The 16,528-nt window shown below is 41.8% G+C and overlaps 1 protein-coding gene across 14 annotated transcripts in view; it reads left to right on the top strand.

Moving 5' to 3' along the window:
* Positions 1-16,528, top strand: part of CFAP54 (cilia and flagella associated protein 54) — a 312,009-nt gene that overhangs the window by 91,634 nt on the left and 203,847 nt on the right. For 13 of the 14 annotated variants that reach the window (XR_014804323.1, XR_014804322.1, XR_014804320.1 and 10 more), the window contains 3 exons: positions 6,561-6,697; positions 12,028-12,175; positions 14,037-14,192. Coding sequence is in view for 8 of the 14 variants with exons in the window: in XM_084957512.1 (XP_084813638.1) it covers positions 6,561-6,697; positions 12,028-12,175; positions 14,037-14,192 (441 nt within the window). In the remaining 6 variants the exon portion in view is untranslated. The remainder of the gene's footprint in view (positions 1-6,560; positions 6,698-12,027; positions 12,176-14,036; positions 14,193-16,528) is intronic. The other variant, XM_084957520.1, reaches the window with a different exon arrangement.

Raw genomic sequence — 16,528 nt, 5'->3', positions numbered from 1 at the left:
AGGGCCACGCCTGAAGTAAGTATATGGAAGTTCCCAGGCTAGGGTTCCCAGGCTTGCTGGTCTATACCCCAGCCACAGCAACGTGGGATCTGAGCCGTGTCTGTGACCCCCACCAAAGCTCACGGCACCACCAGATCTTTTAACCCACTGAGCGAGGCCAGGGATCAAAGCCACATCCTTATGGATACTAGTTAGATTTGTAACTCTCTGAGCCACAACGGGAACGCCTATCTGGAAAATTTTTTTGAGGAACTTTTATAAATTACATACTTTCTGTAGATACTTTCCAATTTCCCCTTCTTTATAGCCTCATTTCTTTTTATTATTCCCTTTTAAATTGAGAATGGCTAGGTAATGTGATATAAAGTATAAAAAACTAGAAATTTGTGAGCACGATTTTAGGAAAATTGCTTGATCTCACCTTCCTTATCTGTAAAATGGATATAAGGCCAAATGCCACATAGTGCTGGGCTATTGCATTTCTTTTTTCTTTCTTTTTTTTTTTTTTTTGTCTTTTTGCCTTTTCTTGGGCCACTCCCGCGGCATATGGAGGTTCCCAGGCTAGGGGTCCAATCGGAGCTGTAGCCACCGGCCTATGCCAGAGCCACAGCAACGTGGGATCTGAGCCGCATCTGCAACCTACACCACAGCTCACAGCAATGCCGGATCGTTAACCCACTGAGCAAGGGCAGGGACCGAACCCGCAACCTCATGGTTCCTAGTCGGATTCGTTAACCACTGCGCCACGACGGGAACTCCTGCATTTCTAAAGCAAATAGCGAGTGGGCACAATGGCTTGTGGAGGTACGAGACTGAGAAACAGCATTAATTAAAAAGACTACTGCATGATAGACATTTTAAAATTCACTATTCCATTGATTACAGTAATAACTCTCTGAGGTGGTGTTACTACTTTGATTTCAATCCCATTTTACTCCAGAAAGACTGTCTTAGGGAAGTTAAGTAATTTGCCCAACTTTACTCTGATAGCAGGTGGTGAGCCAGACACTTGAACTCGCTCATGCCTTCCTCCTGCGCTGTCCTGGTTCCAGGGAAATCGTGTGCTTAGCATATAGCCTGTGCTGAGTTCTTCTGGAGCCCACATCTCCCCAGTCTGTTCTCTCCCGGGGTGGTGCTTTTCTGCAGGTCGTCATAAGCAGTATGAGCAATAGAGTTTGATGCTGGGTCAGGAATCACAATGGTGCAGGAGAAAAGGAAATGAAATTCGTACATTTTTTCCAATTCGGATAAGAATTCATTGAAACTCTTTTATGAATAGAGGTTTGCCTTTTGTCTATGACCATTCCAATAAAAAAAAATTAGAGCTACCAGATAAAAGAGAGTCATCCCTATTTTTAAACCTCATTAAGAAGTTTCAATTCTTCTTTTCCCTCTTAGCCTCTAACTGAACATTACCTTGCTCCATGCTCATCTATTTATTGATGAATTCAGTGTCTGTTTTGTGCCAGGTTCTATGCTAGGTGTCATCTCCTCTTCCTTTGAGCTGTCTTTTTTCTTTTCCTTTAAAATCAATCTCATCGCCGCAACAGTGACCTTTGTTTAGTTTATTTTGACTTATGGTTTCAATTAAGCCCCTGATTGCAAGTAAGCCTGCTTGGAAGAACGCAGCCAGGCCCCAGTAAGGCTGCAGAGTCCAGGCAGCTCTGAGTCTTACACTTGTGTCTCTCTCTTTAAAGACTGACTTCCTCTTCCATCTCTGGAGGAAAAATGGCAGCCCCTGAGTTTTTATATATCCTTCGGTTTCAGCTATATACAGATGCTGGCTGCCTATATTTCAGTCTTGATTCCAGCTTCCTGGGAAAGAGAATTTGACTGGCTCACCCAATGTAAGAAAGAATCTGATCTTGTTTTAGATATTTGGCCACTACTTGGAAGTTAAATGAACCCAACTAGTATCCATGAGGACATGAGTTCAATCCCCGGCCCTCATTCAGTGGGTTAAGGATCTGGCGTTGCTGTGAGCTGTGGCAGCTCTGATTTGACCCCTAGCCTGGGAACCTCCATATGCCACAGGTGCAGTCCCCAAAAGGCAAAAAATAAAATAAAAATAAAAATATTTGGCCACTGACTTGTTTTTATACCTCACCTTTTTTTTTTTTTTTCCCTAGAAAGAGCTGCTCCTACTCACCCTTCTTTTTTTTTTTTTTTTTTTTTTCCCCTAGAAAGAGCTGCTCCCGCGGCATATGGAGGTTCCCAGGCCAGGGGTCTAATCGGAGCTGTAGCCACCAGCCTACACCAGAGCCACAGCAACACGGGATCCAACCACAGCTCATGGCAACGCCAGGTCCTTAACCCACTGAGCAAGGCCAGGGATCAAACCCACAATCTCATGGTTCCTAGTCGGATTCGTTAACCACTGCGCCATGACGGGAATTCCACACTTCACCCTTCTTGTTGCCTTTGGCCTCCCATATGGGCAGGTGACAGGGAAGTCTGTGAGTTTACCTTCTCCTTTGGTGCCAGCTGGAATTTTCTTTAGTTTTACCTCCCGGACACTTATCAAGGCCTAACCCATTCCTTCTGCTCTGCCCAGGCCAGCCCAGACCTGCCTGTGCCCGCCCGAGGGACTCTCCCTGAGGGACTCTTTGTGCGAATAAACTTTTCTCTCAAATTCTCCTGGTGCATGCAGTGTCATCAGCCTTAACATCAGAACCAAACTTTGGTGTGTGTGTTGGGGGGTGGTGGTGGTGCTTCTTTCTTTCGGGGGGGGCGGGGGAGGGGGACAGCTTGTGTCACGCATTCACCTGGGGCCAGTCAATCATGTTATTGTATACTACAGTTTCTGGGTGTCCTCTTCTGTAGGTAAAAGGAAATTATCAGTTAAAGAGGATTTTTAAGTTCATTTAACCCATTATTATTATTATTATTATTTTTTGTCTTTTGTCTTTTTGTTGTTGTTGTTGTTGTTGCTATTTCTTTGGGCCGCTCCCACGGCATATGGAAGTTCCCAGGCTAGGGGTAGAATCGGAGCTGTAGCCACCGGCCTACGCCAGAGCCACAGCAACGCGGGATCCGAGCCGCGTCTGTCACCTACACCACAGCTCACGGCAACACCAGATCCTTAACCCACTGAGCAAGGTCAGGGATCGAACCCGCAACCTCATGGTTCCTAGTCGGATTCATTAACCACTGCACCACGACGGGAACTCCCTAACCCATTATTATTGAGATCTTACGCTGTGCCAGGCATTGGTCTAGGCTCGGGCTTCTAAAACTCGAGCCTGCATCACCATGATCTGCAGGGCTGGTTAAACAGATGGCTGATCCCACCGCCAGAGTTTATGAGTCACTAAGTCTGGCGTAGGGCCCAAGAATTTTGCATTTATAGCAAGTCCCTGGGTGATGCAGGTGCTGCTGGTCCTGGGACCAGACTTTGAGGACCATTGTTCTAAGGGAAGTGAGCAAAATGCTGTCATGGGATGTAGGTAATAAACAATGAAATAATAGGGAAATAAATTATCTCATATGTTAGAAGTTCAGTTCTATGGGAAGAAAATGTGGAGCATGGTCAGAGGAACTGGGAATGTGAAGTGGGGCAAAGGAAGGTATTATTATCACATAGTATTAAGGAGGCTGATCAGAGAAGGCATCATTTAGAAGATGAGATTTGAGCAGAGACTCGAAGCAGATGAGGGAGTGGCTCTCTGGGGGAAGAACATTCCACAGAAGGATTCCGAAGTGCACGTGGCATGTTTGATAAACAGCTGGGAGACTAGGACAACTGGAGCAGAGCGGCCAGTGGAGAGTAAAAGGGTTGGTCAGGGAGGCGAAAGGTGCGTGGGTGGGAGGGATGGCACACCGTGAAGGGACCTCTGTGCTGTTGGAAGACTGGCTTTCACATTGAGTAAAACGGGCAACCGCTGGAGAGGGCTCAAAGTACTAGGATGACATAATGTGACTTCTATGTCAAAGGCTCACCTTGGCTGCTATGTCATCCATAGACCATAGGGGGATAAGGATGGAAGCAGAGGGAGCTGTCTATTGCTGGAGTCAATCGAGAAATGGGGGTGGCTTGGCCATTATGACAGTGGTTGATGTGGTGAGAAGAGGCCAGATTCTGGCTACGTTTTGAAGGAGAGGTTGACAAGAGTTCCTGACGGAAACAATGGACAGAGGAAAATAGAAGATGACTCTAAATATTTAGCTGCCCAACTGGAAGGACAGACTTGACATCAATGGAGTCAGCAGAGGCTCTGGGTAGTGTAGATTTGGGGCGGGGGGAGATCAGAAATGCAGTTTGGGGCATGTTAAGGTTAAGATGTTTATTAGGTATTCAAAGAGAATTGTTGAGTAGTCAGTTAGCTGTATGGATCTGGAGTTTGGAGAGAGGTCTGGGCAGGAGAGGGATTTGAGTGTAGTCTTGTGACAACTAAAGCCACGGGGCTGGATGATGCCACCAAGGAGATGAGTGCAGACAGGAGAGGGGAGGTCCAAAGACAGAGCCCTGGGCATGCCAATATAAAGAGACTGGGGAAAGGGGGAGGAGCTTGCCAAGGCAGCTGAAGAGGAATGTAGAAGCCAGGTGAAGGTCACGTATCAAGGAGGAGGGCTCTCCTGTACCTAGTTGTTTCATGAGCCTTCTAGTGCTTCTTTCTCCTTTTAATCCCATCCCCTTTCAAATCTCTTCTACACATCACTACTAGTTACCCACCTTTGAGCCTGCTGACATGATGCTCCTCTCTTAACCCACAAAGACTCAATTTATAAATCTTAATATTTTGGTTTTTTGTTTGTTTTTTTGTGGGTTTTTTTTTTTTTTTTTTTTTTTTTTGCCACATCCACTGCATTTGGAAGTCCCTGGACCAGGGATGGAACCCGCGCCATAGTTGTGATCCAAGCCACAGCAGTGATGATGCTGGCTCCTTTATCTGCTGAGCCACCAGGGAACCCCAAATCTTAGTTTTATCATGGCATCTTTTCTTGCTTTGCAATGTACACTGATTAAATAAATAGCATTATTTTTTAAATGGTTTATTTTAAGAGGAAAGAACATTCAGTTCTAGTTTCACCAACTCCCTTACACATCATCTGTTATCATTTCCCATGGTAAATCTTAGAATTATATGATGTTTTAGGGACTGTTTAGTCTGATGTTTTCATTGGACCAAGATGGCCCAGAGACGTGACCTCACCTATCACGCTAAGTCTTGGCTCTACAATTTTTTTTTTTTTAACTGAATATCAGGTTCTATACAATTTATTCACCTTCTCAATGCCCTGGTTTCCTCATTTGAAACTGGGGTGGATCACAGAGCTCACGTCATAGCGCCGTAATGAGGAGTCCACACACTCACACACATAAAGTGCTTCGTCCAGTACTTGACATTTTAAAACTCTTCCACCTGATGTTCAAGGCTTTCTGCGATCCTTCTGTCTCCTTTTCTTCAAATTCCGACTCCTCTTTTCAGCCTCTCTTGAGGGCTCTATGGCTCTTTCCATCACAGGAGCTTTTTCAGCTTCTGTCGAACTGTGCCTCATCTGAACCATCTCTGGCCACTGACTCCCCCTTGAAGTCTTCATTTCTCCTTGTCTAAGTCTCTACAGTAACGATGTTATTCTTTGTAGTTTTTCTGTAATTTCACGTGTTTTATGTCTGTAACTTGGCTCCAATTTCATGGAGTATGAGATCATTTTACGCTTTGGAGAAACTATAGTGCTTAGCACAGAGTAGAAGCTTCATAAAAGTTTAGTGGTTGGTTGATTCTGAATACCGACTGGACAGACTTTAAATGTTCTGTTCTTCCTTTGTGTGGAACATAGTCTAGCAACATGTCGTTTATATACTTAACGTAATGAATGGATTTATACTCTACATCCTGCCTGCTTCCACCAAGGATCTGAGCAGCCCGTGACTCATGTGGTGAGATTTCTTAGACATATTTGAATGGAGTGATTTTTAGAAATATGTTTCAAGAAACATACTCTACCAAAAGAAACAAGTAAATTGGATGGTTTTCCTTTTTCTCCTGAGCTTCTGGATTTTACCAGTGAAAGTTCTTTTGGCCAATGTGGAATGTGTTAAACTTAAAACCCCTGATGTCGTCTTGGAAGTGGCTCTGTTTTATTCTTCACTCTTTTCATCTGTGAGCCCTTTGTTGCACAAAAGCTCTGAAAGTGTCAGTCAGAACCCAGACAAGAATGAAATGTATTTCGTATTTTGGGTTTGGGAAATCTGATTGTTTCTCTTGGAACAGATTGTTCATTATAAGAGTGTCTGTAATAAATGGAGTGCGCTGCCGAGATAGATGGAAATGAAATTAATTTGGCTCAGATGTGATCTTTGTTTTGCTTATGAGAATTTGAAACATCCTTACAGAGTTTCAAATTTCCATGCAATTTAGAAATAAAAGAGATTTCAAAATGTGACTGTCTCCCTTGCCAGTGGCCGACATTACCTTGCTGGGGTGCTCTAGAGCAGAACAGCCAATGTGAATACCTCTCTGAAATTAGCCTGTGATAGGACCTTCTCAGAATTCCTGTTTAAAATGCACAGTTCACAAATCCAGGTCCTGTTTAAGATAACGTATTTTCTGTCATAGGTCGCCTATCAGATTGGGAACTACCAGTTGGCTAAGAAAGTCTTCTCACCAGTCTGGGATTATTTTGTTGTTTCGCCACCTCAGGATGACCAATCCATTGTTTGTTTAAGCAATATAATGACTATTACACAGAGAAGGTAATTAGAAATATTCTTTTAAAATACTAATTTGCCTTGAGTTCCCATTGTGACTTGGCGGTTAACAAACCCCACTAGCATCCATGAGGATGCTGGTTCGATCCCTGGCCTTCTCAGTGGGTTAAGGATCTGGTGTTGCCGTGAGCTGTGGGGTAGGTTGCAGACTCGGCTCGCATCCCGCGTTGCTGTGGCTCTGGCGTAGGCCAGAAGCTACAGCTCCGATTGGACCACTAGCCTGGGAGCTCCATAGGCTGCTAGTGTGGCCCTGAAAAAAAACACAAAAAAATAAAATATTAATTTGCCTATTAAAAATACAGGTGTTGAGTGTGAAGCCTAGAATTAATTTATTTTCCATTTCACGTTAAGATGGTCCATGTAAAACCATTTCCAATAGTAAGTATTCTAGTAAGCATCTATATTTCAAAGGCTTAAGTCCTTGTTAGAAATGTCTTTTGTTAGAATCAGAAAAAAAAAATCCACTGGAAGCATGTGGATGCATTCTGCATAGAAGGTAACAAAGTTAAGGAAAAAATAGCAAATACTAAGTAAGGTAACGTCAGTTATACTGGAAAACACAAATATGCATTGGGGACCTTTGTAACAGAGAAAGGTCAGGTGGAGGTTAGGGTTAGGGTCTGATGGGTGGACTCTCATGGTGAGAAGGCTTTTCCTTTGCTTAAAGAGTCTCCCAGGATTACAGCATCAACTGCAAATAGTCCTGTGAAAGCCATAAAATGCCACAGGCCAAGCTTTGCTTTACCATCATTTTCCCTTAAGAGACCAAGGTTTAAGAGCAGCCTCAGAAATGAGAATTAGTGTAATTTCAGCCTGTCTCAACATGTTCAAAAACAACTGTCTCCTTTACCTGCTTGTTAACTCTTTTTTTTTCTTCTTTTTTTACCCATTGGGTAATAGCTCATTTATTTGTTTATATATTGTAATTTTATTTTATTAGTCAATGAATTTATTACATTTGTAGTTGTACAATGATCATCACAATCCAGTTTTATAGGACTTCCATCCCACAACCCCAGCTGCTTTTTAACTCTTAAAATTCCTTTAATAAGACAAAACCCTTCACTCCTCAATCAAAGGTAATGAGCTTAAAAATGCAAATACTGGATAAGAGAAGGCATTGGTAATGCTTATTCACATAAAGGTATAATTCCATTCAGTTAAGCAAACATAGACTTGGCATTGACCCTGTACAAGGATGCTCTAAGCTAAGGGGGATGGATTTGAGAGGCGTTTGAGAGGAGGAAGGGACAGGTTTTGGAAGATATTATGTGACTTGGGGGGAATAAGAGAGAGGAAGGAGTGAAAGTTAACTGAGATTTCCAGTGTTAAGTGACTGGGAAGCCTCTGATATTTACTAAGGCAACCCGAGGGGTGAAACACATTTTTAGAGGAAGATAATGAATTGGGGGATATTTTGAACTTAGTTTTCCAGCAGGAAGCTTTTGCAGATCTGAGGTGTCTGATTGGTAGTTGGATATTGAATGCTGACACTGAGGACAGAATCAAGGCTAGAGACACAGGAATGTAAATTGTCCATTGAGGTCATCATTGAAAGTTTGACAATAAGTGATATCTCCCAGGGGATGACTGTTTAGCAGTAAAGGAATAAGGATGGACTTGAATCCTGGGCATTGCTCCCATTTAAGAGGCAGAAGCAGGAGTGGGTACCAAGGAAGGAAATTGAAAAGGAGCAGTCCTGGCAGTGAAAGTCCAGGAGAGTGCATTGCCAAGGGAAGGGAGAATATGACGACAGAGGGTCTGGTCAGCAGTATTAGATGCTGGTGCAAGATCAGGCAGAGAGCAGTTGGAGATGTTCATTTGTGCTGTATTTGTATTTCTCTTTCTGACTTACTTCACTCAGGATGAGAGTCTCTAGTTCCATCCATGTTGCTACAAATGGCATTATGTCGTTCTTTTTATGGCTCAGTAGTATTCCATTGTGTATATTCCAATCATCTATCAGTGGACATTTGGGTTGTTTCCATGTCTTGGCTATTGTGAATAGTGCAGCAATGAACATGTGGGTGCATGTGTCTTTTTTAAGGAAAGTTTTGTCCAGATATATGCCCAGGAATGGGATTGCTGGGTTGTATGGTAGTTCTACATATAGTTTTCTAAGGTACCTCCATACTGTTCTCCATAGTGGCTGTACCAGCTTACATTCCCACCAACAGTGCAGGAGGGTTCCCTTTTCTCCACACCCCCTCCAGCATTTGTTATTTGTGGACCTATTAATGACGGCCATTCTGACTAGTGTGAGGTGGTATATCATGGTAGTTTTGATTTGCATTTCTCTAATAATCAGGGACATTGAGCATTGTTTCAAGTGCTTGTTGGCCATCTGTACATCTTCCTTGAAGAACTGTCCATTCAGGTCTTTTGCCCATTTTTCTATTGGGTGGTTTTTTTGCTGTTGAGTTGTATAAGTTGCTTGTATATTCTAGAGATTAAGCCCTTGTCTGTTGCATCGTTTGAAGTTATTTTCTCCCATTTTGTAAGCTGTCTTTCTGTTTTCTTTTTGGTTTCCTTTGTTGTGCAAAAGCTTGTCAGTTTGATCAGGTCCCATTGGTTTATTTTTGCTCTTATTTCTGCTGCCTTGGGAGACTGACCTGAGAAAATATTCATGAGGTTGATGTCAGAGAATGTTTTGCCTATGTTCTCTTCCAGGAGTTTGATGGTGTCTTGTCCTATATTTAAGTCTTTCAGCCATTTTGAGTTTATTTTTGTGCATGGTGTGAGGGTGTGTTCTAGTTTCATTGATTTGCATGCAGCTGTCCAGTTTCCCAGCAATGCTTGCTGAATAGACTTTCTTTTTCCCATATTATGCTCTTGCCTCCTTTATCAAAGATTAATTGACCATAGGTGTCAGGGTGTATTTCTGGGTTCTCTATTCTGTTCCATTGGTCTGTATGTCTGCTTTGGTACCAGTACCACACTGTTTTGATGACTATGACTTCATAATATTGCTTGAAGTCTGGAAGAGTTAGGCCTCCTGCTTGGTTTTTGTTTCTCAGGATTGCTTTGGAGATTCTGGGTCTTTTGTTGTTCCATATAAATGTTTGGATTGTTTGTTCTAGTTCTGTGAAAGATGTCCTGGATAATTTGATAGGCATTGCATTGAATCTATAGATTGCTTTGGGTAGTATGGCCATTTTTACAATATTAATTTTTCCTATCCAGGAAAATGGAATATCTTTCCATTTCTTTATGTCTCCTTTCATTTCCTTGATTAATGTTTTATAGTTCTAGGCATATAAGTCTTTTACCTCCTTGGTCAGGTGTATTCCCAGGTATTTTATTTTTTGGGGTGCAATTTTAAAAGGTATTGCATTTTTGTATTCCTTTTCTAATATTTCATTGTTAGTATATAGAAATGTGACATTTCTGAATGTTAGTTAATCTTATATCCTGCTACTTTGCTGAATTTGTTAATCAGATCAAATGGTTTTTGGGTTGAGTTCTTAGGGTTTTCTATGTATAGTATCATGTCATCTGCATACAGTGACAGTTTTATCTCTTCTCTTGCTATTTGGATGCCTTTTATTTCTTTTGTTTGTCTAATTGCTGTGGCTAGGACTTCCAAAACTGTGTTGGATAGCAGTGGTAAGAGTGGGCATCCCTGTCTTGTTCCAGATTTTAGTGAGAAGGCTTTCAGCTTTTCTCTTTTGAATATTATATTGGCTGTGGGTTTGTCATAAATGGCTTTGATTGTGTTAAGGAATGTCCCCTCTGTACCTACTTTGGTGAGAGTTTTTATCGTAAATGGATGTTGGACTTTGTCAAATGCTTTTTCTAAATCTATTGAGATGATCATATGGTTTTTTTTTTTTTTGATCATATGGTTTTTGACTTTTCTTTTGTTAATGTGGTATATGATGTTGATTGATTTATGTATGTTGGACCATCCTTGTGAACCTGGGATGAATCCCACCTGGTCATGGTGTACGATCTTTTTGATATGTTGTTGGATCCGGTTGGCTAGAATTTTGTTGAGAATTTTTACGTCTATATTCGTCAATGATATTGGCCGATAGTTTTCTTTTTTGGTGTTGTCTTTGTCTGGTTTTGGAATTAGGGTGATGGTGGCGTCATAGAATGTCTTTGAGAGTGTTCCTTCTTCTTCAACCTTTTGAAAAAGTTTAGGGAAGATGGGAACCAGATCCTTTTTGTATGTTTGGTAGAATTTGCCTGTGAAGCCATCTGGTCCTGGGCTTTTATTTGTAGGGAGGAAAACAGATCATCTTCAGCTGCGAATTACGTATGTCAGATCCTTTCTTGTTTTATAGAGGGTGTGGAGAATGGAGAGACCTGAAGCTTAGGAGAGAGAGTTGTCACCAAGTAAGGCTAAGAGCAAGGGAGGGACTAGGGAAATGAAGAAGGAAGACTGCAGACTTTGCAGTTTTGCCCGTGGTTGGTTGGCACTGTTGACTGTAATTTAGAAAAGATAATTAGAAGTATCTCTCCACACTCCCCCACCCCCGACCCCATCTCTCTGTCTCTCTAACCATGGCTGATTTTGCTGTAAATAACCTTCACTTAATTATTGATTGAAATATTCAGCTTATTTTCCAAACTTCTGAATATCTCTAGTGATTTCATTATATTGATAGAAGAGGGCTTTATATATTAGAACCAGAAAACTTTGCCAATAGTTATTTTATGTGCTCATGATATTATATGTTAGTAGCTTAATTTCTTGGTTGTGAACTTGTTTAGAAGAGTCTTTAAGAGTTTCCACTGTGGCTCAGTGAGTTAAGAACCCAACTCGTATCCATGAGACTGGGGGTTTGATCTCTGGCCTTGCTCAGTGGGTTAAGGATCCAGTGTTGCCACAAGCTGTGGGGTGGGTCACAGATGCAGCTTAGATCTGGCATTGCTGTGGCTCTGGTGTAGGCCAGCAGCTATGACTCTGATTAGACCCCTAGCCTAGGAACTACCATATGCCCCAGGTGTGGCTTTAAAAAAAAAAAGTCTTTAATTTCAGTTTAAACATCTGAACAAGAGTAACAAATTTTGCTGTAATCTCAGGATCATCATGTTGGTATTAACAAATCAGAGTCAGTGGGATAGACTGGATGTTCGGGGTTAGTAGATGCAAACTATTACATTCAGAATGGATAAGCAATGAGGTCCCACTGTACAGCCACAGGGAACTCTCTCCAGTCTCTTGGGATAGACCTATACTTTATTTAAAAATATGTAAAAAAACTGAAATCAATATGTAAAAAAACCAAAATCAGTCCAAAAAGTTGAGCTTGCATGCTACAGTCATTTTATATTTACCCTGTAACATCGTTTTCTTCTTTTTGCAGATTACATTCAGATATCTTGGCAGAGACGTCTTCCATTCTCTTAAATCTTTTTCTTAGAAATATTTTTGTAACAAGTGACATTAAAATTAAAGAGGAACATCTTTTCTGTGATAATATTAAAGGCAATGAGATTTTCCCCTCTCAACAAGTAAGTGAATTAAAGTGACTGAAAAATGTGCTGATTTCCCTTTGTTCCTATTCTTTTCTTTTCTTTCTTTCTTTTTTTTTTTTTTAAAACTTTCAGGGCCACACCCATGGCATGTGGAGGTTCCCAGGCTAGGGGTCGAATCAGAGCTGCACCTGCCAGACTCCACCACAGCCACAGCCAAGCCAGATCCAAGCCGCGTCTTCAACCTACACCACAGCTCATGGCAACACCGGATCCTTAACCCACTGAGCAAGGCCAGGGATCGAACCCGCAACCTCATGGTTCCTAGTCAGATTCGTTTCTGCTGCGCCACGACGGGAATTCCTTCCCTTTGTTTCTTGATATTTAAAGTTTATATTCTTCAGGAATCTCATATCCTGGCTGGTGAATGGAGGACAGGCTGTTGTATGATTGTGCTGGTTTACTTGCTATTTTATGTAGGTTTCACAGGCCCAAATTCATGGTCTTTTCTTTCTTTTTCAGTTTATATTTTTTTCCTACATAAAAGTAGTGTAAATTTAAATATTCAAATATGTATAATGTATAAAGTGAAACTCATTGTAATGCTATTGCACCCAAGAATACTTCATTTTAGTTTTCATGCGATTTCTCTCATTAAAAAAATGCGTAGAGAAATATTTTATTATTATTATTATTTATCATAATAGGATCATGATCTACTTGCTGTTCTGCAGCTTGCCTTTTAAATACTTTTTTGTAATATATTTTGGACATATTTTCATGTTGGTATAAACTCATCTGCCACATTCTTTAAAATTACAATGTCGTATTCCTGTGCAGAGGCAGGAATTTAACCTGTCTTCTGCTGATAGGTTCTCAGGGAGCTTAGAAACATTGCTTTGCCTCCATGGGCAGCTCTTGCTTTTAATAACAGTCCTACATTATTTTTTTCCGTCTAGGTTGAAGTTTACTCTTGGTTTTCTCTCTATGGAGACTTTTGCTGTAGTTAACTGATAAATTGCTACATGAGACTCTGCTGGTTGCTGTGGATATGAAAGTGAAAAAAAAGCATAACCCTTTGCCTAAGACAAGTTCACAGGCTTGTTGAGCCTGAGCAGGCACAGCCATCCACCCGGTTCTGCCACACTGCGTTCAGCTTCTCCTCTCCTCATCTCGTCTGAAAGCAAAGACGAGCTTTAAGTACCTGGGTGAATTCCAGAATGCTGGATTACCGTTCTAGTCATCATTTGCTGCATGGAAATTTTTGGTTGCCTCTCATAATGTTTTCCTTTGTTCATTATCTTGTGTGGATATATAGGCAGATAATGAAATCTTTGCTCAGGAAAGAGAAGTAAGGGGTAACAGAGGATTTTTATTCTTTTTGAGTGGCATTTTATTATGGAAAGCCTAACTTTACATTTTACTTTAAGTAGCAGAAGTATAAAAGAAGATTAGTTTGGGCTACTGAAAATTGGTCATTTTCTCACGTATCCAGAAGGGAAATGAGATTATGTTCATCAAGTAGGGGCCATATTACAGAGATATGATTATTAATTGTTGAAATTTATATTTTTGAAAAAAGCTAGATTTTTTTCCCCAACATTAAAATGTAGCCAAGATTTTATTGTGCCATTTAAAAAAGATTGGTTCCTTTTCGGTTACTTGTGGTATTTGTGTTACTATTTAAAGAATACTGAACCTTAATTCTATGACTGTGTCATCCATAGACAGCATTATTGGGCATTAGAGTTATTCCTAAATTTAGGTGTTCTTTAGATCAGCATTCATGTTACTGTTACGCCACAAGGATCATATTTCCTACCCTTTCTTCTTCTCCTTAGAGACAATTTAGTTAAGTACCTGATGTTCCATTCGAGTAACAATATCTGTGTCTTTACAGATTGCTAGACTAACTGAATGTGAGAGAGTGTTAGTGGCATTGGAACTTAGCAACTACCTAAATGATTCCACTTATGCCCTTCAAGCAGTGACTCAATGCTATGGCCTCCTGGCTCCTATAATCTATCACAATATTGTTTTGGTACCTGTTGTACAGGTAAGGGTATTTTTTTTTTCCTCCTCCCAAGAGAAGGGTATTTCTATAAAGGCAACTCAGCATTGCACTTTGAAAAGGAAAAAGCAATATATCTCTTAGAGAGTGAGAATTGGTCAAGAACAAGCATGAAATTTCATGAGCTAACTGAAAAACATTTTAATAATTTGAAGAAACATCTGGGTAAACATAAATGACGACTTAAAATCTGCTTCTCTGAAAACATTCGACCCCATTGCTGTCCATATTTAAATACTGGCAATATATTTTTTCTAGGTTGTTTAAGTCATTTCAATTTTTATATTCTTTTTTCTTTTTTTATGCCATTACCCGCGGCACATGAAGGTTCCCAGGTTAGGGGTCCAGTCGGAGCTACAGCTGCCAGCCTACACCACAGCTACAGCAATGTGGGATCCAAGCCTCATCTGCGACCTACACCGCAGGTCTCAATAACGCCAGATCTCCAACCCACTGAGCGAGGCCAGGGATTGAACCGCAACCTCGTGGTCCCTGGTCAGATTCATTTCCACGGTGCCACGATGGGAACTCCAATTTTTATGTTATTATAATGTTAGAAACAGCAGTATTTATTCAAAGCATCTTGTTAAAGTCATCATCTGGGGGAAAAAATGTGGTGGAATACCCAAGGGACAAAGACTTGGTAACTTTGTGATGAAGGGATTGGATTTTTGGCAAAAGGGTAGGTAAGACCTGGCTGAAGGGATTATATTAGTTGTCCATGCTTCCTACCAAATCACCATAAAGTCAGTGGCTTAAAACAATATCCTTTTTACTATCCTATCGTTTCTGTAGGCCAGGCGGCTGGACCCTGCTTATCCGGATTGTCTGCTCAGGGTCTCATCCGGCTAAAATCAAGGTGTGGACTGGAGCTGTGATCCCAGTCACAGGCTTGGGGTTCTCTTACAGACTCCTTGGTTGTCAAGGGAATTCATTGCCTTGCAGCTGTATGATGGGAAGTCCTTAGTTCTGAAAGGCTGACTACCCGTGCCCCCCCACGTGGCCTTTTCCACAGCATGGCAGTTTGCATCTTCCAGGCCAGTGGGAAATACCTCCTCCGATATGCATGAGGAGTCTTATGTATAATGTAGTGAAGAAAGTGACCAGCCCATCACATTCACAGGTCCTCCCTGCACTCGAGGAGAAGGGGTTATACAGGCTTGTATGCCAGGCGGGCATCTTGGGGATCGCCTTGGGATTCTGCCTACCATAGGACGTAAGGAGAGAAGTAAGAAGTCCCTGCTTCCTTAACACAATGTCGTCATCATCTTTGACTCAGATGTTGAGAACCAAGACTATGTGGGGGAACTCACGCAAAGTGTACAGTTTTTAAATTCACTGTTGAGGAAACTAACCAGAGTGCTTAAGTAACTTGACAGATATCCCCCAGGAGGGGCTATACTGGCACATAGCCACGCCTCCTTCTCTCACATGCCCCACACCCAGTACTTCCGCTGCTGAAAAGATCTCCGAAATCCAAACTCTAGACACATAGTTGACAGTCCCTTGTCCCTTGTGAATGGCTTGGAGCAGGATTCCCAAGTGTGGAATATGCTGGGTCCTCCAGAACCCAGAGGCCTTTCCCTGGCATTGTTCTTTCTTCTTAGAGGTGAGCGATGCCAGAGGTCAGAGCTGCTTTGGAGGGGATGTCTGACACATTTCACCCATGTGTCAGGCCCCCGATTCTTCTTCCGGCTTCCTTCCGCCCCCGAAGGGCAGGCGTCTTACAAGGTCTTCAACATGTTTGCCTTTTTTTTTTGTTGTTTATTAGTTTCAATTAACATAACCTATTGATATGGGGGTCTGAGGCTTGTTTTGAGAAATGTCCAAAAAGTTCAGATCCTTTTATAAAATATTAGGGCAGAAAGCAGGAGAGTTTTCATTGCCCTGGGGCAGGACTCTAAATATATGTTCTTGTCTGCCGGCGTGAGTGGGACCTTCTTCTGGTGTTTCTTCCCGGTGGGATATTATTTCTTTCTTTCCTTTTTTTTTTTTTTTAAGGACTGCACCTGCGGCATACGGAGGTTCCCAGGTTTGGGGTCCAGTCGGAGCTGTAGCTGCCGGCCTGCAACCACAGCCACAGCCATGCAGGATGGGAGCCGCATCTGCAACCTGTACCACAGCTCATGGCAATGCCGCATCCTTATCCCACTGAACGAGGCCAGGGATCCACACCTGTGTCCTCATGGATGCCAATCAGATTCGTCTCCACTGAGCCATGATGGGAACTCCGGGGGTATTATTTTTAAATGATAGGATGGAAAGGAAAATACTAGCCACACCACAGCATCCTGTTTGATGTGATCTAGCAGAGAGGCTAC

The sequence above is a fragment of the Sus scrofa genome, chromosome 5, assembly GCF_054392235.1.
Source record: "Sus scrofa isolate SSC_HxYL_T2T_F1_AM1 chromosome 5, Sscrofa_HxYL_maternal_Yorkshire_Landrace_v2.0, whole genome shotgun sequence".
NCBI classification, from domain to species: Eukaryota; Metazoa; Chordata; class Mammalia; order Artiodactyla; family Suidae; genus Sus; species Sus scrofa.
This window is presented reverse-complemented; position numbering and strand designations above follow the sequence as displayed.